General features: G+C 45.9%; 4 protein-coding genes and 1 long non-coding RNA gene across 9 annotated transcripts in view; 1 reads left to right on the forward strand and 4 right to left on the reverse strand.

Moving 5' to 3' along the window:
• Positions 1-3,413, forward strand: part of LOC127006367 (trichohyalin-like) — a 12,831-nt gene extending 9,418 nt beyond the window's left edge. Inside the window, exons 12-15 of one of the 3 annotated variants that reach the window (XM_050876279.1) lie at positions 1-321; positions 675-800; positions 1,820-1,960; positions 2,796-3,413. The exon at positions 1-321 is cut by the window's left edge and continues 402 nt beyond it. In XM_050876279.1, coding sequence (XP_050732236.1) covers positions 1-321; positions 675-800; positions 1,820-1,960; positions 2,796-2,879 — 672 coding nt within the window. In that variant the 3' untranslated portion in view covers positions 2,880-3,413. The remainder of the gene's footprint in view (positions 322-674; positions 801-1,819; positions 1,961-2,795) is intronic. The other 2 variants (XM_050876278.1, XM_050876280.1) reach the window with 2 other exon arrangements.
• A 59-nt stretch (positions 3,414-3,472) lies between these two features.
• LOC127006368 (uncharacterized) lies at positions 3,473-7,367 on the reverse strand. Of its 2 annotated transcripts, none has more exons than XR_007759517.1 (3): positions 7,267-7,367; positions 4,244-5,276; positions 3,473-4,086 (listed from the first exon to the last, which is right to left on the reverse strand). It is a non-coding gene; the product is annotated as an uncharacterized LOC127006368 (long non-coding RNA). The 2 variants fall into 2 exon arrangements; XR_007759518.1 differs by having other exon boundaries at positions 3,473-4,072; positions 7,267-7,366.
• A 2,393-nt stretch (positions 7,368-9,760) lies between these two features.
• LOC127006369 (centrosomal protein of 41 kDa-like) lies at positions 9,761-14,163 on the reverse strand. Of its 2 annotated transcripts, none has more exons than XM_050876282.1 (4): positions 14,025-14,163; positions 13,106-13,312; positions 12,284-12,535; positions 9,761-11,802 (listed from the first exon to the last, which is right to left on the reverse strand). In XM_050876282.1, the coding sequence occupies exons 2-4, from the start codon at positions 13,304-13,306 to the stop codon at positions 11,260-11,262; spliced, it is 996 nt and encodes a 331-aa protein (XP_050732239.1). In that variant the 5' UTR covers positions 13,307-13,312; positions 14,025-14,163; the 3' UTR covers positions 9,761-11,259. The 2 variants fall into 2 exon arrangements, with proteins under 2 accessions (XP_050732239.1, XP_050732238.1); XM_050876281.1 differs by having other exon boundaries at positions 9,763-11,802; positions 13,932-14,136.
• A 1,659-nt stretch (positions 14,164-15,822) lies between these two features.
• Positions 15,823-18,950, reverse strand: LOC127006370 (mitochondrial import receptor subunit TOM20 homolog). The gene is made up of 3 exons (XM_050876283.1): positions 18,717-18,950; positions 17,257-17,525; positions 15,823-17,021 (listed from the first exon to the last, which is right to left on the reverse strand). Exons 1-3 carry the CDS (start codon positions 18,847-18,849, stop codon positions 16,950-16,952), a joined length of 474 nt encoding a protein of 157 aa, XP_050732240.1. The 5' UTR covers positions 18,850-18,950; the 3' UTR covers positions 15,823-16,949.
• Positions 18,951-21,098: 2,148 nt separating this feature from the next.
• The window catches only part of LOC127006449 (protein ENL-like), an 8,033-nt gene continuing 6,631 nt past the window's right edge, over positions 21,099-22,500 (reverse strand). Inside the window, exon 6 of the mRNA XM_050876400.1 lies at positions 21,099-22,500. This exon is cut by the window's right edge and continues 1,896 nt beyond it. Within this exon, the coding sequence (XP_050732357.1) occupies positions 22,360-22,500 (141 nt within the window). The 3' untranslated portion in view covers positions 21,099-22,359.

The raw sequence follows: 22,500 nt of genomic DNA on the forward strand, positions 1-22,500 counted from the left end.
GAGTACCCGGTGTTCCTTAAGGGTCAGAAGCAGCCCCCAACCAGCCCCAGCAAGCCCCAAGAAGAAGAGGAAGAGGAGGAGAGTGAGGAGGAGGAGACTACTCAGAAGAAGACCACTAAGTTATCTCCACTCCAGTTCTCCTCCCTGAAGTTATCTCCCTCCTCCAGTCCGAAGAAGCCCTCCTCCTCCTCCTCCTCCGCCTCCCCGTCGAAGAAGAAGACCAAGGCCCCTCCTCCTCCTCCTCCCATGTCGGACTCAGAGGAAGAGGAAGAAGAGGAAGAGGTGAATGTGACGAGTGGGTCTCCAATTAAGAAAAATGAGGTAAGTGAGAGAGAGAGAGAGAGAGAGAGAGAGAGAGAGAGAGATTAAACCCTTCCTCTTTGCCTTTTCTTCTTCCTCCTCCTCCTCTTCCTCTTCCTCTTCTTGTTCTTAATTACGTAGAAAAAGAGAGAGAGCAAAGAGATAGACAGATTGAGAGAGAGAGAGAGAGAGATAGACAGACAGAGAGAGAGAGAGAGAGATAGACAGACAGAGAGAGAGAGAGAGAGAGAGAGAGAGATTAAACCTTTCCTCTTCTTAATTATGTAGAGAGAGAGAGAGGAGAAAGATAGACAGATTGAGAGAGAGAGAGCGAGAGAGAGACCTAACCTATCCCCCCCCTCCCCCAACCACAGAAAAAGTCCCCTGCAACCAAGACCAAGCAACCACCACAACCACAACCAAAGTCGGATTCTGAAACTTCAGCGGATGAGATGGAGATTGCCCCGGCCTGGTTTTCCCCACAAGTCAACCAGCCCAAGGTGTGTGTGTGTGTGTGTGTGTGTGTGTGTGTGTGTGTTAAAATCTCTATCCTTTTCCTCCCTCAAATTTGGTCTTTCCCTTCCCTTCCCTTCCACATATTCAATCTCCTCCCTTCCCTTCCCTTCCATATATGTCAATCTTCTCCCTTCCCTCTCTCTCCTCTTTCTCCTCCTCCCTTCCCTCCCTATCCTCTTTCTTCTCCTCCCTTCCCTCCCTCTCCTCTTTCTCCTCCCTTCCCTCGCTCTCCTCTTTTTCCTCCTCCTTTCCCTCCCTCTCCTCTTTCTTCTCCTCCCTTCCCTCCCTATCCTCTTTCTTCTCCTCCCTTCCTTCCCTCTCCTTCTCTTTCTCCTCCTCCTTTCTCTCCCTCATATTTGGTCTTTCCTTCCTTCCTCCCTATCCTCCTCCTTCCTCTCTCCTTCTCTTTCTCCTTTCCTCCCTCATATTTTCTTTCTCCTTCCTTCCTTCCATATATCTCTTTCTCCTCCTCCTTTCTCTCCCTCATATTTGGTCTTTCCCTTCCATATATGTCTGTCTCCTCCCTTCCCTCCCTCTCCTCTTTCTCTTCCTCCTTTCCCTCCCTATCCTCTTTCTTCTCCTCCCTTCCTTCCCTCTCCTTCTCTTTCCCTTCCCTTCGTCACTCTGCAATGCTGACAATACATAGGAAGGGAAGGGAAGGGAAAGGAAGGGAAGGGTAGGAAAGGGAAGGGTAGGGTAGGAAAGGGAAGGGTAGGGTAGGAAAGGAAAGGGAAGGTTACAAAAGGGAAAGGAAGGGAAGGGTAGGGAAGGTAAAAAGAAGGTTAGGTTAAGGAAGGAAGGTTAGGGAAGGGAAGGGAAGGGTAGGAGAGGTTGAGGAAGGGAAGGGAAGGGTAGGAAAGGAAAGGGAGGGGAAGAGAAGAGAAGGGAAAGGAAGGGAAGGAAAGTGTAGCAATGTGTTTTGAAGGGCCAGACAGAGAGAGAGAGACAGACAGACAGGTACAGAAAGAGAGCTAACACAGACTCTCTCCTCCCCTCCACATAGAAAAAGTCCCCTGCAACCAAGAAGACCAAGAAGCAACCACCACAACCACCTCCACCAAAGTCCGATTCTGATTCCGATGATGAGGAGGAGGAGGAGGAGATTACCCCGGCCTGGCATTCCCCACAAGTCACCCAGCCCAAGGTATGTGTGTGCGTGTGTGTGTGTGTTAATATCTCAATGTATGTAGTTATCTGTGTTTTTAGTCGGTACGTCAGTCAGTCAGTTAGCCAGCCAGTCAGGTAGTTAGTCAGTCACTCAGTTAGTCAGGCAGTCAGTCAGTCAATCATTTAAACAGTCAGTCAATTATTTAAACAGTCAATCAGTCAGTTAGTCAGTCAACCATTTAAACAGTCAGTCATTTGTTAAACCAGTCAAACTTTCCTTCCATCGTCTCTCAGCAGCTCAGTGAAAGTGGAGGGTCAGAGAAGGGGTGGAAGGAGGGTCAGAGAAGGGGTGGAAGAGTCTAGGTGGAGGAAAGAAATGCTGTACAACTTACTAGCTAGCGAGGTGGAGGAAAGTGTGACTGGATAACTGGGTGGAGGGAACCGCTCAGAAAAGTCACTCTCTCCTTTGTTTTCCCTCAATGTTCTTCTTAACAAGGCTACTTCACTCTCTCTCTCTCTCATGCAAGGTGCTAATTCTGTTCTCCTGTCACACTCACTCGCTCACAATCTCTCTCTCTTTCTCTCGTGTCCAAGGTGCTAATTCTATCCTCCTCTCTCACACACTCTCTCTCTCGTGTGCATGGTGCTAACTCTATCCTCCTCACACACTCACTCGCTCACACTCTCTCTCTCGTGTCCAAGGTGCTAACTCTATCCTCCTCTCACACTCTCTTGTCCAAGGTGCTAACTCTGTCCTCCTCTCACACACTCTCTCTCTTGCAAGGTGCTCTCCATCCTCCTCTCACACTCTCTCTCTCTCTCTTTCTTTCTCGTGCAAGGTGCTAATTCTATCCTCCTCCTCCTCCCCACAGAAGCAGCCACAGAAACAACCACCCCAACAGAAGAAGAAGAAACAGAAAGATTACAGCAGCTCATCCTCAGGGTTCTCAGATTAGTGATGTTCCCTTCCACCGCCTCCACCAGGGACCCTAAACACCTTGCTCCACCTCACCACAACTGCTCAACATGTGCTCCACCCCTCCCTCAAGATGTCTGCGCCTCCTCTTCTGTTTCTGTAGTCCACCTCTCTCCAGCATTCTGTTCCCTTCCCCCTTCACATCCCCTTCTCCAACACCCCTTCCCAGCATCTCCGAACCATCCCCCCCCACTTCAGGCCCGGCAGCTGTGAGGATGTACACCATGCAAGAGACATTTACAAACTTCAAATAGATCACTTAACATCCCTCTAGTAAGTGTTGGTAGCAGAAATGGATTTACGAGGTTTTGGGAAGGTATCTGGAGGGGGGCCGTCACTTCCTTGCCCTATGCTGAGGTTTGGTTGGGGGCTTCCTAGGCTTGCCCCTTTTTCAGACACTGGGGAATGTATGGAGATTAGAGGAGCGTGCTGTGTGTGTCCTCTGGGTGCTGGCAAGGGTGTCCTGTATTGGGGGTTGGGGGGATTAGAGAGAGATTTATGGGTTGTAATGTAAAACTGTTTATAGTTTTAATTTGTACTTAGGTATTTATAGAAACCAGAACAGAGAGGTATTTATACAAACCAGAACAGAGAACCTTCCTTGTTGATAGTTTTAATTTGTATTTAGGCATTTATACAAACTTCCTTGTTGATAGTTTTAATTTGTATTTAGCTATCTGTAGACCATATGATTCATTTATACAACCCACAACACACAGACTTCTGCCTTGTTGATCATTTTAATTTGTATTTAGGCATTTATACAAACTTCCTTGTTGATAGTTTTAATTTGTACTTAGCTATCTGTACAGACCATATGATTCATTTATACAAACCACAACACACAGACTTCTGAATCAAGACACTTTTTGTAAGGAAACATGCCTCCCAGGGCCTCAACACACCACCTAATGAACAGATGGGGTTGGTGGTGGAGGGGGTGAAAGAGATGTCAAGGGAGGGACTGTGGCTAGGAGTGTGTCTTAAGTTAAGGTGGTAATGTACAAACTTTAAAAGAGTGGAGTGGAGCTATCCGCAAATCATTTCAAATAGGCCGTTTGGAGTGGAGTAGAGAGGAAGTGGAGCTATCGTCAAACCATTTCAAATAGTCCGTTTTGAGAGTTCCATTACACCTGTCCTTTCCTTCCTTCTTCTCTGCCACTGTCCCAACACCTCTGTCCCAATACCTGTCCCATGTTAGTTGTAGTTAACATAAGAGAAGGATAAACAGGTATCTGGATTGTGTGGCAAGAGAGACCCAAGTAGAGGACCCCGATTTCACCTAACCTTTCCTCCCTTCTTCTCTGCCACTGTCCCAACACCTCTGTCACAATGTCCCAATACCTGTCCCATGTTAGTTGTAGTTAACATAAGAGAAGGATAAACAGGTATCTGGATTGTGTGGCAGAGCAGACCCTAGGAAAGGACCCATGGAATCGAACACCCTTACCGTTTAGTGGTTTGACTATAGGAGACGCATGTGGAGGGAGGAAGTGCAGGTCGGAGTGTTAAGATACGATAGCCATGTACAAACTTTAGGAGTAAGTGAAATTCTGTCTTAAACTTTTAGGTCTAAGTAAAATTAAGACTTGTACGGTGCTTGTGGTTAAGTTTTACCCAGTTTGCTATTAAAAGAAGTAAGTTACCCCAGTTTTAAACACCCCAGTCTGGTCAAGGGAACACCTGGAAATTAATTAACCAAACAGAAGAGTACCAGCAACCATTTATTAAGTCAATTTATACAGTCACCACCACACCACCAGGATCTGTCAAGACACGTCGCTGGTGGAACGCTGTGGTGGATGGAGGGGAAACGGGGAGGGAGGAATATGGGTGGGTGGATGGAGGAGTGGAAGAACGGAGACGGGTGCTGGAGGAACGCTGTGGTGGGTGGAGGGGAAAAGGTGGAGTGGAGAAGGGGAGGTGGAGGAGAGGAAGATGGGTGGGTGGATGAGTGGAAGAACGGAGATGGCTGCTGGAGGAACGCTGTGGTGGGTGGAGGGGAAAAGGAGGAAGGAATGGTTGGTGGAGGAGAGGAAAGATGGGTGGGTGGGTGGAGGAGAGGATGATGGGTGGGTGGGTGGAGGAGAGGAAGAGTGGAGACAGCTGCTGGAGGAGATCCGTCTGGCAAATCTATCCTCTATGCACAATCATGTCTTTAGGAACTCGGACATAAGTGCTGGCCTGGACACCACTACATTGCCATTGTAGTCCCCTAAAGACCAAGAACTTTCATGATGGATGGAGTTACCAGAAGACTTGACAACAGGTCTCGTAGTGGGTCGAATTCCTGTACGAGCCGGCCAGGTGAACGAGCCTCCCAGCAGCCAGGTACACGGGTAGGTCTCCAGCTTCTTGAGACCTACACGGATACAGTCTGGAAGGAGAAATGAAAAAGCAGAAGAGATACAAGGCGTGTTTGCTTCAAAATATCCATGTCTAAAAAGCTACATAGAACGGATAATGGAGTCAGAATATATTAGAAGGTTGAAGGTTTGAATGAGAGTAGAAATAAATGTCTGAAAACTTACATAGAACAGATAATAATGGACAGTCAGAATATATTAGAAGGTTGAAGGTTTGAATGCGAGTAGAAATAAATGTCTGAAAACTTACATAGAACAGATGATAATGGACAGTCAGAATGTATTAGAAGGTTGAAGGTTTGAATGCGAGTAGAAATAAATGTCTGAAAACTTACATAGAACAGATGATAATGGACTCAGAATATATTAGAAGGTTGAACGCACAGACGAGGTTTTATCATTGAAGAAAAAAAATAAACCACAAAGAAACAAAAGAATGAAAAAACTACACTTTGGGAAGAAAAAAAGACTCAGAATATATTAGAAGGTTGAACGCACAGACGAGGTTTTATCATTGAAGAAAAAAAATAAACCACAAAGAAACAAAAGAATGAAAAAACTACACTTTGGGAAGAAAAAAAAAATACATCCACTTCCGATACCTCCAAGACCGCCCCTAGACAAACCACACACCTTCCACCAGACCAAAATTATAAAAAAAAAATTCAAAAACTAACAATCTCAACAATGGGGGGTCTCTCGACTTAAACATGAACTGCTCTGAACCAACACGCGGGGTCGATCCTGGAGTCTTACGGGGGGGCGTCTGGGTGGAATATTGGTTACGTGGAGGAGTGGAAGAGTGGAGACGGCTGCTGGAGGAACGCTGTGGTGGCCGGGTGGAGGGGAGAAGGGAAGGAATGGGGAAGTGGTGGAGGAGAGGAAGATGGGTAGATGGAAGAGTGGAAGAAAGGGGAGGAAGGAATGGTTGGTGAAAGGGAGGAAGATGGGTGGATGGAGGAGTGGAAGAGTGGAGACAGCTGGTGGATGAACGCTGTGGAGGGTAGGAAACAAGGGGGTGGGTACGTGGGGAGAGGTGGACGGGTGGAGTGAAGGGGCTGAAGGACGAAGTGGAGGGAAGGGTGGAGAGGGATATCACGAGTGTAAGAGGGTTAAAGGACCAGGTTGGAGATAGAAGGGGTGGAGTAGGTGTAAAGGGGTGGAAGATATGTGGAACGATTAGGTGGAGCAGTGGAAGAGTTGAGGGTTGCGTGGGTGGAAGAACGATGGGTGTGTGGAGAGGTGGAGCGGAGGACAGGATGGATGGGTGGAGGGAGATGTGGAATGGGCGAGTGGAAGGCAAAGATGGAATGGGAGACTAGTGGATTTGGGTGGAAGCGAGTGGAGGAGTGTGTTGACATTAGGTGATGATAAAAGGAAGGACAATGTGGAAGAAGGTAGACATAAGGTGGATGGAAGAAATAAGGTGGATAAATTATGTGGATGAAGCAATGTGGTGGATAGAGAGAGGTAATGTGGATGAGCGAAGATATATAGATAGATCCATGGGGATGTCTGGGTGGTAGGGTGGGTGGAGCCATGCAAGAGGTGGAAGGTGGAAGCTTGTGAAATAGTAGAAAATGGAGTTGAAAGGTGGAGTCGTGGATTTGAAAGTGGAGAGAGAGAGATAGAACGAGAATTATAAGGTCAGGTGGAGAGGATCGAGTGAAGGGAATTTAAAGCCATGTGGAGTGTGCATGTGGATCGAGGTGGAAGATATAAGGGTGGAGCATAAGGAGAGAGGATGTGGAAGGGGTTAACGAAAGTGGAGCAGAGGCCAGGTAGTGTATGTGGAAGAGGAGGCAGAGGAGAGAAGGGTGTGGAGCGTAAGAAGGTGGAAAAGTGGATGAAATAGTGGAGTATAAGAAGAAATACTGGATGTGGAGGGGTGAAGGAAAGTGGAGCAGAGGCCAGGTAGGGTATGTGGAAGAGGAGGCAGAGGAGAGAAGGGTGTGGAGTGGAAGAAGGTGGAAGGGTGGATGGAAAAGTGGAGTTTCTTACCCACGCAGACCTCCTCCACCTCCTCGATCCTTCGCCAGCTGATTCTTCTTCCACACTAAACTCTCTCGCTTCCATCCACTTCCTCCTCTCCTCCTCCTCCTCCTCTTTTAAATGGGTAATTATCTCTTCCTCTTCTTCCTCCTCCTCCTCCTCTTTTTTTCTTTTTCTTCAACTAGGTATAACAAGCATTTAAACTCCTCCTCCTCCTCCTCCTTTCTCTTTCTTCCTCCTCCTCCTCTTCCTTATTCTTCTTCCTCCTCCTCATTCACCTCGTATTAAAAAAAAAAAGGAGGAGAAGAAGAGGAGGAGGCGATCTGCAACGCCGTACATGGGAAGGGAAGGGATGGGAAGCGAAGGGAAGGGAAGGGTAGGAAAGGTTAAGGGAGGGAAGGGAAGGGTAGGAAAAGTTAAGGAAGGGAAGGGAAGGACAGAAAGGGAAGGGAAGAGAAAGGAAGGGAAAGGAAGGGAAGAGAAGGGAAAGGAAGGGAAGAGAAGGGAAGGGAAGAGAAGGAAAGTATAGCAATGTGTTTCGAAGGGCCGCCGCTGAATCCCTAAGACTGGCCCACTCTAGAAGTCCATGATGGCTGAGTGGTGGTTCGCTGGACAGTGTTCGAAACTGCCCATCGTTACGTGTGAACCGTGAAGGCCGCTAACGAGGGAACAGTCATTAGCGCTCTCTCTCTCTCTCTCTCTCTCTCTCTCTCTCTTCCGAGTCCATTTCTTTCCTTTCTTTTCTTCCTTCTCCCCTTACTCCTTTCCTTCCTTAATTCTTTCTCCTTCCCTTCCTTCCTGTCTCTTCTCCTCCTTCCTTCCTTCTCCTTCCCTTCCTTCCTTTCTCTTCTCCTCCTTCCTTCCTTCTCCTTCCCTTCCTTCCTTTCTCTTCTCCTCCTTCCTTCCTTCTCCTTCATCCCTTCCTTTCTCTTCTCCTTCATCCCTTCCTTCCTTTCTCTTTTCCTCCTTCCTTCCTTCTCCTTCATCCCTTCCTTCCTTCCTTCTCCTTCATCCCTTCCTTCCTTCTCCTTCCCTTCCTTCCTTTCTCTTCTCCTCCTTCCTTCCTTCTCCTCCTTCCTTCCTTCTCCTTCATCCCTTCCTTCCTTTCGTAGAGGTTGTTGTGTTAGTATTTCCATGGGTAGTTTTATGAGCCTAGTAATAGTTATACCAATACACAGACACTCATACTTGCTCTTAGATATACCCACACCCACGTAAGACTAATTAATGATAAACTAACCTATTTAACACGCAATGCAAATGAAAATAGATAAACTAATTGAAATAATCGAAATGTCTAACACGCATTCCAAGAACTTATTAGACTTAGCACATGACTACCCCAAATTACCACTCCATATTTTAAGCTATTTTCCAGTTATCCAGACCACTCCACACCTCCACACACCTGTCAATATAACCACATGGACCTCATACACATGCACACACCTGGCAGACTCATATAGAAGCTTAGAACAGGAGGAAATGAAGGAAAAATAAACAAATTCCAGACGATCTAACACTTCCCCAAACAATCACTCCATATTTTAAGCTATTTTCCAGTTATCCAGACCACTCCACACCTCCACACACCTGTCAACATAACCACATGGACCTCATACACATACACACACCTGGCAGAGTCATATAGAAGCTTAGAACACGAGGAAATAAAGGAAAATTAAATAGTACTCCAGGGATTTTCAAGATGGCCAACACGTAACCCCCAAACCATCACTCCATATTTTAAGCAATTTTCCACTTATCCAGGCCACTCCACACCTCCACACACCTGTCAATATAACCACATGGACCTCATACACATGCACACACCTGGCAGACTCATATAGAAGCTTAGAACAGTAGGAAATGAAGGAAAATTTAGAAGTACCTACCACCAGCTGATAGCCATGGTGGAGAAAGTTTGAACCCGCGAAGGATGGGTGTCGACGAGCCTAATATTTTGTAATTGGTTGATAGATAAATTAAATGGGCGCTGTTGTTATTTATGTATAAGTGTTTGTTAGTTTGTATTTATGTTTGGTGTTGTAAATAGTCCTATCAATTGATGTTTCTTTTATTTCTTCTTGTATATAATTGCTTTAAGAAGAGTTTGAGGATGAGGAAAAAGGAGAAGGAAGGAAGGAAGGAGGAGGGAAGAGAAAGGAAGGAATGAAGGGAAGGAGAAGGAAGGAAAGAAAAGAGTATGGAGAGAAGGGAAGGAAGGAAGGAAGGAAGAGAAAGGAAGGAATGAAGGGAATGAGAAGGAAGGAAAGAAAAGAGTAAGGAGAGAAGGGAGAAGGAAGGAAGGAAGGAAGGAAGAGAAAGGAAGGAATGAAGGGAAGGAGAAGGAAGGAAAAAAAAGAGTAAGGAGAGAAGGGAAGGAAGGAAGGAAGGAAAGAAATGAGCTGGGTAGAGAGAGAGAGAGAGAGAGAGAGAGAGAGAGAGAGAGAGAGAGAGAGAGAGAGAGAGAGAGAGAGAGAGAGAGAGAGAGAGAGAAACAGGGACAAATTCATACATTATTCTTTATTTCATGAGCCTGAGACAAAGAACATGGACGGATTCATAAATTACCACTAACAACAACAACAACCACAATAATAATAATAATAATAATAATAATAATAATAATAATAATAATAATAATAATAATAATCCTGCCCCTGCCACTATAAACGCTATGAAAGTATAAATATATCATACTCTATACATACCAGAATAAAAATGTATATATGTATAATTATAGACTATGAAAAATTGATTGACTGACTGAGTTTGAAGAGGAAGAGGAGGAGGAAGAGGAAGGAAGAGGAGGGAAGAATATGAAGAAGAGGAGGAAGAAGAAAAGGAGGAGGAGGAGGAGGAGGAGGAAAAGGAGGAGGGAACAATATGAAGAAGAGGAGGAAGGAGACATAGGAAGAGGAGGAAGAAGGAAGAGGAAAAGGAGGAGGAGGAAGAGGAGGAGGAAAAGAAGGAAGAAGAGGAAAGAAGGGAGAGAAAAAATGAAGGGGAGGAGAAAGAGAGCAAGGAGGAAGAGAAAGAGGAGGAAAGGAAAGAGGGAAGGGAGGAAAAGGAGGAAGAGGAGGAGAAAGAGGAGGAAGAAGAAGGAAAAGAAAAAAAAAAGTAATCATATAATAAAACAATTCCTACAAACATACATAACAAAGGCGTACATGACTAGAACACACGCACATGACTCTATACGTACATGGAAGGCGACACACACACACACACACACACACACACACACACACATAAGCGTACATAAAAGCAATATAAGAACTAAGAAGGCTATGTGCGCGATTGTTAACACACACACACACACACACACACACACACACATACACACACACACACACATAGAGTGGAATGCTAAAATTACCTGAGTTGACACACACACACACACACACACACACACACACACACACACACACACACACACACACACACACACTGATTGAGGTAAGAAGCTGTTTATGTGTTTCTGAGTTGAGGAGACACACACACACACACACACACACACACACACACACACACACACACACACACACACACACACATTTAGGGAGTAGAGAGTTGGGAGTAGCAGGATTGAGTGTGCTGAGAGGGAGTGCCAGAACAGGGAGAGATGGAGACACTTCAGCGAGAGAGTTGGAAGTTGCAGGACTGAGTGTGCTGAGAGGGAGTGCCAGAACAGGGAGAGATGGAGACACTTCAGCGAGAGAGTTGGAAGTTGCAGGACTGAGTGTGCTGAGAGGGAGTGCCAGAACAGGGAGAGATGGAGACACTTCTGCAGCAGCCACCCATACCCCTGGAGGGAAGGTTCAGGGAGGGAGCGGAGCAGCGGAGATATAGATAGATAGATGGATTTTCCTGCTGTCAAAACGAACTACACACACACACACACACACACACACACACACACAGACACCCACACCCACACACACAGACAGTGGAAGAGGGCGTGGAATAGACTGCTTTTTCTCCACTCTTCCACACACACTAACGCCACGGAGGAGGGCGAGGCGGAGCAGCGAGAGGCGGATCAAGCGACCGTTGTGTACCAGACCTAACCGACACACCACCACCACCACGACCGGCGGCTGACGAGGCGGCCCACCACTGCGCACCGTCACTCATCGTCAGCGGCGGCAGAACCAGCGACTCCAACTGGTGCTGTAGGGCGATGGCCAGCGAGAGAGGGAGCTCCGTCATCGCTGAGTCTGTCGTGACGAAGGGCGGCCCAATCTTGTCCCTTACTAGCCTGACTCCGCCACTCAGCATCAGCGCATTGGTGTATCCGCGGTGCTGGAGGGTCGACACAGCACTAGGGGCGGCATCCTCGCACTCGTCGCACACCACAATGATGGCACCAGGTCTGTTCTTGTGGGTAAGTAAGGCGTTGCACTCCCAGCCGACGGCGCGGGAGAGGCGTGGAGTGGGGTGGCTCACGGCGGTCGCGATGTGCCCGTCGGTGTATTCCTGGGGTGTGCGGACGTCCATGATGAGGTACGGCCGGGGTGGTGGGGACTGGCTGCCTCGTGCCTGGGGAGGGGTGTGGGGTAAGGGAGAGGGTATTGAGGTAGGGGAAGGGTAAAGAGGAAGGGATGAATAAGTGTGTTTTGGTAAGTTGATTTTTGTTTCTTTTTTTTGCATGTGTGTGTGTCTGTGTGTGTGTGTGTGTGTCTGTGTGTGTGTGTGTGTGTGTGTGTGTGTGTGTGTGTGTGTGTGTGTGTGTGTGTGTGTGTGTGTGTGTGTGTTAGATATGTATACAAATCCATAGGAACAAACACATACATATACATACATGAATCTTTCTACACACACATACATACACACACACACATACACATGCACACACATATACTCTCTCTCTCTCTCTCTCTCTCTCTCTCTGTATGCAAAAAGAATGAGAGCAAAAGAGAGAGAGAGAGAGAGAGAGAGAGAGAGAAAGACAAAAAAAAAAGAGAATGAAATGAAAAAGTCAATATCAATCTCTCTCTCTCTCTCTCTCTCTCTCTCTCACCATCAAGTGCTCCATTCCGTGCAGGACTTTCCGGAGCTGGTCGCGATGTCTGAGAGGAACCTTCATCTCTTCATCATCTTCCTCCTCCTCCACCTCCTCTTCTTCCTTCTTCCCTTTCTCCTCTCCTTCCTCCTCTTCTTCCTCCTCCTCCTCCGCCTCCGCCGCCACCGCCGCCGTGTCGATGGAGTGGGTCACCATCAGCTGGATCAGGTCGCCCAGGGAGATGCGTCGGAACTCCTCGTCGTTTCGCACCTAAAAAAAAAATAATAATAATAAATAAATAAATAATAAATGAATAAATAACAAAATAATGATATGAATACAAAAAAAATTATTGAGTTGAGGTTTGGGAATGTTAATTCTATCTTCATTTTGTTATTTGTATAAGAAGAAGAAAAAGAAAAAGAAGAAGAAGAAGAAAAAGAAGAAGAAAAAGAAGATGATGAGGAAAAGAAGAAAGATGAAAAAGAAGAACAATAACAACAACAACAACAAGAAAAAGAAGGGGCTGAAAATGAAGAGATGCTGAAGAGAAGGAAATGATATAGAAGAGGAAGAAGAAGAAAAAGAAAGAGAAGGCGATGAGGAAAAGAAGAAAAAAAATGAAAAAGAACAATGACAAAAAGGAGCTAAAGAAAATAAAGAGGAGGAAGAAGAAGAAGAACAAAAATAATAATAATAAGTAAAAAGAGAAAAAGGAGAAGAAAGAGGAGGAGGAGGAGGAGGAGGATATATAAAAGGAGACTTCTTCAAGAAAACAACAACAGAATAACAAGAAGAAGAACAACAACAACACCTCCACCACCACCACCACCTCCGCACCTTATAGTACTTCCGGATCTCCTTGTCAAGCTCCTGCCGGCGGTGCGTGTTGAACCCTGTGTTGGTGCGCGGCTGGACGGCGGCGTAGCGAGGGTTGGCCTTCACACGGCGGTCCAGGATGGCGCGGTCGCTGACGGAGAACTTCTTGAGCGTGGAGGAGGAGGAGGAGGAGGAGCAGCAGCCGGGGCGGTGGGTCATCATGGTGCCCTGGGGGGTAGGGGGAAGGTGGAGTGAGGAGGAGGAGGAGGATTAAATGAATTGAAATTTGTAAGAAGTGAGGAGGAGAGTGATGATGGTAAAGAGGAGGAGGAAGAGTAAGAGGAAGATAGGTATGAAGAGGAGGAGGAAGAGGAAAAGTAAGAGTTAGAGGAGGAGGAAGAGGAAAAGTAAGAGTTAGAGGAGGAGAAAAGGAGAGAAAGTAAGAGGAGGAGGAGGAGGAGGAAAAGTATGAGAAGAAGAAAGAGGAGGAGGAGGAGGAGGAAGAGGAGAAAGAAGCAGAAAAAGAGAAGAAAGAGGAGGAGGAGGAAATATTAGAGGGAAAAGAGGAGAAAAAATAAAAGGAGGAGAAGGAAAGGAAAAGTAGAAGGGAGGAAAAATAAAAGGTGGAGGAAAAGTATGAAGAGAGATGGAAGAGGAGAAAAAATAAGAAGAAAAACTAGCGATCACACACACACACACACACACACACACACACACAGACACACACACACACACACACACTTACATAGTTAATCACACCGCACATACATAACAAAACACATGATACTCAGCGCTACAGAACACACCCACTAGTAAGCATCCCACACAGTATCCCAACTCCACTTACGTTATTTCAGCCGTATATCAATAACAAAACGTTAATACAAGGTGCTGAACGTTGCGCGCCACCAAGAACAGTAGGCCAGGACCGGGAACACACCTCACGAAGCCATTAAGAGAGAAATAGAGCAAAAACAGTGGAAATTTTGCCCTCCTTCTCCGCCGCAGCCTCCGGAGAGCGCAAGAATGTAAACAAAGGAACAGTCCCACGGCCAGGTCCGCCCCTCATCCTTACCATGGAGGAAGAATTGGTGGAGTCGACACGGCCCGCTAATCCCATTCATTGAGGTGAAGCCGACGAACGGTCAAATTTACGGCCAAAAGAGGGCCTGCCAACACCTGACACCTGGCCGTAAAAGTGACAGCTCGGGGGGATTCACTTAATTGGGCTGATGTCGACTCCACCAATTCTACCTCCATGATCCTTACTCTCCTTCCTCCTCCTCCTCCTCTCTCCCTTACTTTACCTTCTTCTCTAACTCTTTTCCTTCTTCACACTTTAGGTTTTCCTCCTCCTCATACTTTTCATTCTCCTTCTCTTACTCTCCTTTTCCTCCTCCTCCTCCTCCTTACTTAATCCTACCTCCTCCTCCTCTTCCTCTCTCCCTTACTCTTCCTCGTCTTCATCCTTTAGGTTTTCTTCCTCCTCTGTGCCGGAGTGGGGCTTGAACCCGGCCCAGCGGATTCGTAAATATAGGCGTGATAACCATTGCACCAGAGAGTAAATAGCTGCTTCCCATATTAAGACCAAATCTGCAAATCATGCTTATCTCTAATCGTCCTGTTATAATTACTTTTCCTTATCTACGGTACTTCAATAATCAGCTGATCTAACAAACATTCATAACCAAAGATAAGGAGAGAGAGAGAGAGAGAGAGAGAGAGAGAGAGAGAGAGAGAGAGAGAGAGAGAGAGAGAGAGAGAGAGAGAGAGAGAGAGAGAGAGAGAGAGAGAGAGAGAGAGAGAGGATAGACAGACAGATATAGAGATTGAGCCCTGGTTGAATATAGAAGAAAGATTAGTTATTGGTGGATGGTACAGGGAGAAACATTAGAAGAGAAAGTAATACAGAGAAACAGACGTACAGGGAAAGATTGAAAGAAAAAATAAGCCAGTGATGAACATAATAAAGACTGGAAGACAAAGGAAGAAGAAGAGGAGGAGGATGGGGGGGAGGGGGGGATGATATTGGAAGTAGGGAAGGAAGGAAGTGAAGGATGGAAGGGTTGGAAGGAAGGAAGGGCTGGGAGAGGAGGATTAAGGGTGGGATTGATATTGGAAGTAGGGAAGGAAGGAAGGAAAGGAAGGATGGAAGGGAGGACATGGAGAGGATGATTAGGGGTGGGATTGATATTGGAAGTAGGGAAGGAAGGAAGGAAAGGAAGGATGGAAGGGAGGACATGGAGAGGAGGATTACGGGTGGGATTGATACTGGAAGTAGGAAGGAAGGAAAGGAAGGAAGGAGGGAAGGAGGACAGGGAGAGGAGGATTAGGGGGGGGGTATTGATATTGGAAGTAGGAAAGGAAGGAAGGAGGGAAGGAAGGACAGGGAGAGGATTGAAGGTTAAGGTCAGGTAAGAAAATGGAATGAGATTAAAAAGTGTATTAGTAAGATCTATAACATCCTTTAAAATTGACACTAGAGGGACGGAAATAATAATAGTAATAGTAGTAGTAGAAGTAGAAGTAGAAGTAGAAGTAGTAGTAGTAGTAGTAGTAGTAGAAGTAGTGGCAGCCAATCATTCAAATAAGATCACAATAGCCAACCCTTACCCTCCCATCACACACACACACATACAAAAAAAAAAAAAATTATATAAAAAAAAAAAAATAAATAAATAAATTAAATAAACATCGGTCAAGGTAACGTTGGGTAATAACAGCCCGCACTTATCAAAAAAACTTCACACATTTATTGGTCTTAGAATTAATCAGTATTTACATAGAACCAAAGACGCCTCTGTGCGATTGGCTGAACCCCCTCTCTCTCTCTCTCTCTCTCTGGTATGGTTATCTGGTGTAATTGGTCGATATTTCTCAAGGTTAGGGGGGTGGGGAGAGAAGGGAAGGGATGGGAAGGGATGGGATGGGATGGGAAGGGATGGGGAGGGATGGGAAGGGAAGGGAAGGGAAGGGGAGTGTTACATTAACTTAGGTAAGGTTAGGTTAGGTATGGAAAGGGAAGGGAAGGAAAGGGAAGGGAAGGGAAGGGAAGGGAAGTGAAACGAAGGGAAGGGGAGTGTTACATCAACTTAGGTTAGGTAAGGTTAGGGATGGAAAGGGAAGGGAAGAAAAGGGATGGGATGGGATGGGAAGGGAAGGGAAGGGAAGGGAAAGGAAGGGAAGGGGAGTGTTACATTAACTTAGGTTAGGTATGGGAAGGGAAGTGATTACATCTTGAGGTATTCTTCCTGTCCCATCAATCTCTCTCTCTCTCTCTCTCTCTCTCTCTCTCTCTCTCTCTCATACCTTTTTCCTCCCCCTAAAACACATGATAAAAACAATCTTACAATAAAAATAACAATAATAATAACAATAATCTCAATCAATCAAAAAAAGAAAACACACAAACACAGAGAATCGAGAGGCTATAGAAAAAAAAAAAAAAAAATCTAGCCGCAATCCAGAGCGCAGAAACGTCACTCTTGCTGTTGTTGTTTTTTCTTGTTGTTGTTGGCGATAGTGAGGGAGGGAGGAGGTGAAGGAGAGAGAGAGAGGAGGAGGAGGAGGAGGGAATGGGGAGGGAGGGATGGAGGTAAGAAGGAGGTAAGGGGTAGGGGCCTGGGGTCTGAGTATGGGGGGAGGGGGGGGGGGGGGGGGTACATGAGCTTGTTTGTACATGTGTGTGTGTGTGTGTGTTTGTGTGGATAGGTGGAAGAGAAACCTTTCAATTTGCATCTTTCATCCTCCACTTACTCCACTTTTTTGTATGTGTTTATGTGGAAGAGTGGAGAAGAAACAATATACTCCACATCCTCTTCCATTATATTTGTATGTGTGTCTGTGTGTGTGTAGGGGGGATGGCTCACTCCACGTCCTCCTCCACCACCTTGGCCGCTCCGTCCTTCCCTGATCCACCGGCAGCTTGGAGTATGCTCTGGAAGGGAGAGTGGAAGGGAGGGGTTAATCATTCTCTCTCTCTCTCTCTCTCTCTCTAAAATAATATATACATAATTATCTCTCCTCCTTCTCTAACTACTACTACTACTATTGCTACTGCTACCACAACTATAATTACTCCTACTGCAACTATCACAAAAACTACCATAAAAATAACTACAAAAAATGCCACTAACACCACTGCCCTTACTACAACGACTACTACCACGCACCTCCCCCACGGCCGGCAGCTTATGCAGGAGCAGCTGGAACACTTGTGGTGGTAGGGTCTGCTGCAGCACTTGGAGCAGCTGCTGGGGCTGGCCGCACACTGCCACCGCCCGGCTCAGGTGGTCCACGCCCGCCTCGATCTCCCCCTGGGCCAGCAGCTCCTCCCCCGCCTGCACCTCCGACAGGAAGAACTTCTGCACGGCCTCCTGGTCCTTCAGGTTAGGCCAGGTCACCGCCCCGCCGCCGGGACGACCCCGGTTTGCGCGGCGACCTGTGACGGTGACCGGGAAAAGTGTTACTGTTAGTCTACAATATTACACTACAACACTGCCCTCCCAAGCACTACAAGTCCCCTTCACCCCTGACACCATGGGCCGTATTACAAGCCCAATCCGAGAAGTTTCGTCTCCCTACAGAGTTTTCATCCCGGACTCTGTAGGGCCGAAACTTCTTGGATTCATCTTGTAATAATGGCCCTGTGTCCTGGTCCCATATTCTCAAACATTTCAGCACCCAAACACATACAGTTATTAATGCTTTCATAGGGGTTTAGGGCATTTCAAAGGGTATTTTAATGACCATGGAAGCAGTTTTATCCTTCTTCTGTACACTGAATCTAAAAAAACACGAGAACCCGATTGATCTCCTTTATGGCCATTGGAAATAGTTGATGTGAAAGGAGGAAGCGTCAGAGAATACCGAGCTTGGCCCCCAGTGTGTGTTTTTTTATGTTTTTAATGCCAATGTGTGTTTTTTTATGTTTTTAATGTAAGATATTTTTATTATTCAGAGACGTAACTCATGAAAATCATTTGTGTTGGATCTTTCATTGTAACGTTTCTTATAAGACAGTTGTTGTGGTTAATAAAACTAACTAACTTACTAACTGTGTATTGAGCAGATGACGCGACCGCCTTGGTAAAACTACCGCACTATATACCTAACCAACACACATCGCCTTGTCCTCGGCGCTGCTTCGGGAAAACACACACACACACACTCACAATCACACACACACACACACACACACACACACACACTCACAATCACACACACACACACACACACACACACACACACTCACAATCACACACACACACTCACACACACACACACACACACACACACACACACACTCACAATCACACACACACTCACACACCTTCAGCTCGTCATAGAATTAAAGGTACAAAAAAAAAAAAGGAATCAGAAGTAGTAGAAATAAAAGCAGAATGTAAAAAAAAGAAGAAAATAGAAAATAACACACACACACACACACACACACACACACACACACACACACACACACACACACACTCGGGGATGAACCTCACCCTGCCCCCGCCCCGCTCGTTACGTAACCCCCCTCCCATTGTCCCCCGGGGCAGAACCTCCGCCCCGTGTCTCCCCCGGGGCTGAGGCGGCACACGCGGCCACCAGGTGCTCGGGGCAGGACACTCACGTCTCTCCCTGAGCTTCTTCTTAAAGTTGGGGTCGCTGCGCCGCCTGTGGTCGAAGTAGAGGCAGTAGCCGAGGAACAGCGCGCCCGCCACGCCCGCACACACGCCCAGGGCACTACGGTAGCTCATGGCCATGCCGGGGCCCGCGCGGGGCACTCAAGAGGGCGAGGAAGGAGAAATATTATAGCGCCGCCCCGTCACCTCCACACGCCGCCTCGCCGCGCCGATAAGGGCGAGGGAGGAGATAACCGACACCGAGGAGGGGGACAGATGAGCATCGGAGAGAGCGCTTAAGGGAGTCCAATACTATCTATACTTATACCTATTTTCACGGCACAGAAAATTTATCTAGGGCAAAATCATATAGAAAACATAAAAGCCCACTCATTATTATCTCTTAGGAGTCAAATAGAGGAGATATAGTAACGAGAAAGAGGAATTACGGAGACAGAAAATTGAAGTCTCCCCGTTATCAGATCGAAGCCCACAAGAGGAGTCTCGTGTTGCTTATACCGTCGTCTGCATCGCGGGAAACTCAAGGGGTCGCTGCCTAAACTAAACCCCAAATGATGATAATTAACGCTCTACAGACTCCAAAATAGACTGTAAAATTGACTAAAAGGCCTAAATACATCAATAAAGGATGATAAGACTGCTATAAAGAAGATTCGTGTTATTTCTCCGATTTTATTTTTATCTGCGTCCAAGGGTGGCTGCCTTATAAAACCTATAATGATGATGATTAACGTTTTGGAGACACTGCAATTAAGCAAAAGACTTCAATACCTCAAAAAAATGATGGTAAGACTGTTATAAGGGAGTTTCATGTTATTTCTCCGATTTTTAAGTCGCGCGGGAAACTTAAGGGGGTCACTCCAGAACGCTTACTTTGTTAAACGTTTTTGGCTCTTGATACGAACGTTTCTCAAGTTATCAGACATTTGTGGCTCCTGTTACGAACGTTTCTCAAGTTAGCAAACGTTCATGGCTTTTGATACGAACGTTCCTCAAGTTAGCAAACGTTTGTGGGTCTTGATACGAACGTTTTGCAAGGCCACAGAGGAGCTAGGTAAGGTTGTCATGGGTGTTTTTTTCCCCGTTCATGGCGCAAAAGCCTTTAAAAACTATATATAAGCCTCTTTGATTGCTAATGGGCTGCCATGCATAAAGTTAATGATATAATAATGGATTAAAAAAATGGCAATTGGGTTCATAATAATTTGGGTAATGAATGAAAAATAAAAATAATACCTTTGCTTAAAGTTGAAAGATAAATAATATAAATAAATAATTAATGGTTTGACTAATACAAATTCTGCTAATGAGTTACTAAGACTAATTTGGAGAGAGAGAGAGAGAGAGAGAGAGAGAGAGAGAGAGAGAGAGAGAGAGAGAGAGAGAGAGAGAGAGAGAGAGAGAGAGAGAGAGAGAGAGAGAGAGAGAGAGAGAGAGAGAGAGAGAGAGAGAGAGAGAGAGAGAAAGCCTACAGACCACTCTTGTGTAATTTGCAAGAACATATTTAACCCTTTTTTGAACTGTATTGATAAAAGTAATTTGTCTAATGGAATGAAAAATAATACAGGTAATATTTGAATAACAATAGTACTAATAGTTAATAGAAAGATGGTGAATAGGTTACTGATTTTGCTAATGGGTTAATGGAAATATTTCAGCTGAGAAAATATTTTAATTTACATTACCAAATAACACACACACACACACGCACGCACACACACGCACACACCAAATAATAATAATAATAATAATGATAATAATAACAATGACTTAAAAATGGCAACAACAAACACTTATAATAATAATAATAATAATAATAATAATAATAATAATAATAATAATAATAATAATAATAATAATAATAGTAATAACTGGACATACTTTCTTAAATTAGGATTAAATTACAATTCAATTATTTATATTACAAAATGTACAATTAGTGGCCTTGAGAACAGACAGACAGACAGACAGACACACAGACATATAGTTCATTTTCATTACTCCGCGTCTTTGTGAGATTCTGTGATGATGAGTGAGAGAGAGAGAGAGAGAGAGAGAGTGAGAGAGCGAGTGTGTGTGTTTGTGTGTGTGTTTTGGGGGACAGGGAAGGGGGGGGAAGAGTCTGTTTAAGTGTGTGTGTGTGTGTGTGTGTGTGTGTGTGTGTGTGTGTGTGTGTGTGTTCCCCCTCTCTGTCTGCTTCTCTTTCTCTCTCTCTTTCCTCCTCTCTCTTCTTTCTCTCCCTTCCTCCTCCTCTTTCTTTCTTCCTTCCCTCCATTCTCACATTCTTCCTCCCTTTCTCTCTCCTTTCTCCCTTCTCTTATCTCTCCCTTTTGTCACCATTTCTTCATCTGTGTGTGTGTGTGTGTGTGTGTGTGTGTGTGTGTGTGTGTGTGTGTGTGTGTGTGTGACCTAACCACATATATTTTTTTACAAGGATGGCGTCAAGTTGAAAAATATCCAGAATTGTGACGTAAATTTTCCATGTTGTGCGTGGAAGAGGAGGAGGAGGAGGAGGAGGAAGAGGAGGAGGAAGATTCTAGTGATGGAGGTGAGTATAGAACCTAACCTGACCTAACCCAAGTTAACTTATGTCTGACCTGACCTGACCTGACCTATTTTAATTTAGTCTAAAATCGACCTGACCTTCCCAGACGAGAGACATGTCGTTGGATGGAGGAAACGGCTTACGACATGAATGACCTTGCCCGACCTAGTTTGACCTCCCTTGACCTCACGTAGCCTTGCCTAGCCCACTTTGACCTCATGTAGCCTTGCCCAGCACAGTCTGACCTCCCTGACTTCACTTCACCCAACGTAACCTAATGTAACCTTGTAGCGCTTTGTTTGACCTCCCTTGACCTCACATAACCTTGCCCAGCCCACTTTGACCTCATGTAGCCTTGCCCAGCACAGTCTGACCTCCCTGACTTCACCCAATGTAACCTGACGTAACCTTGTAGCACTGTTTGACCTCCCTTGACCTCACCTAACCTTGCCCAGCTTAGTACCTCTCCTGACCTCATGTAAAGTTGCCTGACCTAATACAACCTTGTATAGTATAGTCTGACCTCCCCTGACCTTGCATAAGCTGACATAACCTTTCCGAGTCCAGTCTGACCTCTCTGAACCTAATGTAACCTAGTCTAACCTTGCCTAAGCTAACATAACCTTTGCTAGACTGACCTATCCTATCTTAACTTGACCTCTCTCCTCTCCTCTCCTAACCTACACTGACCTAGCCTTTTCTCTCCTATCCAAAGCTAATGTAACCTCTCCTACCCAAAGCTAACCTAACCTAACCTCTCCTAATGTAACCTGACCTCTCCCCTCCCATCCTGTCCTATCACAACCTCCGCTAACCTAACCTAACCCCTGCTAACCTCACCTAATCTCTTCTAATATAATCTGACCTCTGCGAACCTAGCCTAACCTAACCTCTCCTAATATAATCTGACCTCTGCTAACCTAACCTAACCTCTCCTGATATGTTCTGACCTCTCCCCTCCCCTGCCATCCTGTCCTATCCCAACCTCTGCTAATCTAACATAGCCTAACCTCACCTAATCTAACCTAACCTAACCTAACCTCTCCTAATATAATCTCCCCTCTCCCCTCCCCTGCCATCCTGTCCTACCCCTGGCTGAAGCACGCCTGTAATTCCTTGACCACCTGCGGGCTGAGGGAGCAGAGGTCGAAGGTGAAGTGTGCCCGGGTGAGGTGGAAGGCGCTGTGTTGGGCGATGATGTCCACCACCTGCTGCAGGCGCCGGCG

This window comes from Eriocheir sinensis, chromosome 32 (assembly GCF_024679095.1).
Source record: "Eriocheir sinensis breed Jianghai 21 chromosome 32, ASM2467909v1, whole genome shotgun sequence".
Taxonomy (NCBI): domain Eukaryota; kingdom Metazoa; phylum Arthropoda; class Malacostraca; order Decapoda; family Varunidae; genus Eriocheir; species Eriocheir sinensis.